Raw genomic sequence first — 1,245 nt, 5'->3', positions numbered from 1 at the left:
TGCGAGCCGTTTGAGAGCCGCTATAAATGAATCGCCCTTACTCGCGGTTGTAACCAAACTGTTCTGTCCGCCGCTTAGTAACAAGCATAGAACCTAACATGTAAGCTTAAAGCGCAAGATGAAACGGTTAATTTCCCAGCACATAGGCTGGCGCTTAAGAATAAGTATAAAATGAAAGAGAATGAGTGATATGGGTTAACAGCCGACGCCTAATACAGCTACTTTAGCCACGGGCCGTTGAAGAGTCCCGTTGGCAGTTCTGATGATCACTCACGCACCTGGTTGTCTTTGGCCAGGATTGTTTGCTTGACTATACCTTTTGGCCATCTATTTCGGGGGGCAGCCTGTATTGGTGGTCTCTGCGTAAACCATTTTCCTCGCCTGGCTAAATCTGGAAGTATAGCGTACCCATCGTCGCCAGAATTGATCGGCGAATTCTTGTACAGCTTGCCACATGTGCTGTACGGTGTGTGTGGTTTCGAAGACTGGCTTATAGCCGCTTGCTGATCCTAGTAGTAGATGGTTAGGTGTGATAGCCTCGTCGTCTTTGCTGTCCAGAGAGACAAAGGTAAGGGGTCTGGAATTTAGGATAAATTCCACTTCCCAGAGTGCGCTTTGTAGGCCCTCACTGGTGAATTTTCTCGCTGGGCAGATTGCGTAGAGTACAGTCTTGACGGAACGAACAAGTCGCTCCCATGCTTCCCTCATATGAGGAGCGGCTGGTGGATTAAATTTCCATTTGATGTCATCGAACGCCGGTTGCACGGCGTTGAAGTTGATCGTCTGCGCTTTGTCACAGATAATCTTTTCAGCAGCTTTGAAGTTAGTGCCATTGTCGCTGTAAATTTCTCTCGGGGTCCCGCGCCGATTGATGAAGTTTCGGATGCACATTATGCACGATGCAGTGTCCAAAGAGCACGCCAGTTCTATATTCCCGTATGGTTAGGCAGGTGAAATAGATCTTTTTCGCTCGCGTCCACAGAAAGAAGGCCCGAAGTAGTCGATACCGACGTAAGTGAAGCGACGTTGGTAGGCAACCAGCCTGGCGATGGTCAAGGGAGCCATTTGCGTGGATCAGGCATGGCGCTCTCATTTTTACAGCGTTGGCAAGACTTCCGTATGCCTTTGTATAAGACTCGTAGGCGTGGTATGTAAAACATGCCTCGAATCCTGTAATACACGTCTCATGGGATGTGTGGTGCGTTTCCTGATGATACCAGTTCACTATGAGCCGAGTAAAGTGGT

At 48.6% G+C, this 1,245-nt stretch overlaps 1 protein-coding gene across 1 annotated transcript; it reads right to left on the bottom strand.

Moving 5' to 3' along the window:
• Nucleotides 1-327: 327 nt before the first annotated feature.
• LOC124461769 lies at nucleotides 328-891 on the bottom strand. Its single transcript, XM_047013228.1, has one exon. It carries the CDS (start codon nucleotides 889-891, stop codon nucleotides 328-330), a length of 564 nt encoding a protein of 187 aa, XP_046869184.1.
• Between the last annotated feature and the right edge of the window lie 354 nt (nucleotides 892-1,245).

Source organism: Drosophila willistoni, unplaced genomic scaffold (genome assembly GCF_018902025.1).
Source record: "Drosophila willistoni isolate 14030-0811.24 unplaced genomic scaffold, UCI_dwil_1.1 Seg637, whole genome shotgun sequence".
Classification (NCBI taxonomy): domain Eukaryota; kingdom Metazoa; phylum Arthropoda; class Insecta; order Diptera; family Drosophilidae; genus Drosophila; species Drosophila willistoni.
This window is presented reverse-complemented; position numbering and strand designations above follow the sequence as displayed.

Coding starts and splice junctions, on each gene's coding strand:
- LOC124461769 (XM_047013228.1), bottom strand. CDS start 891: ATGTGCATCCGAAACTTCATCAATCGGCGCGGGACCCCGAGAGAAATT.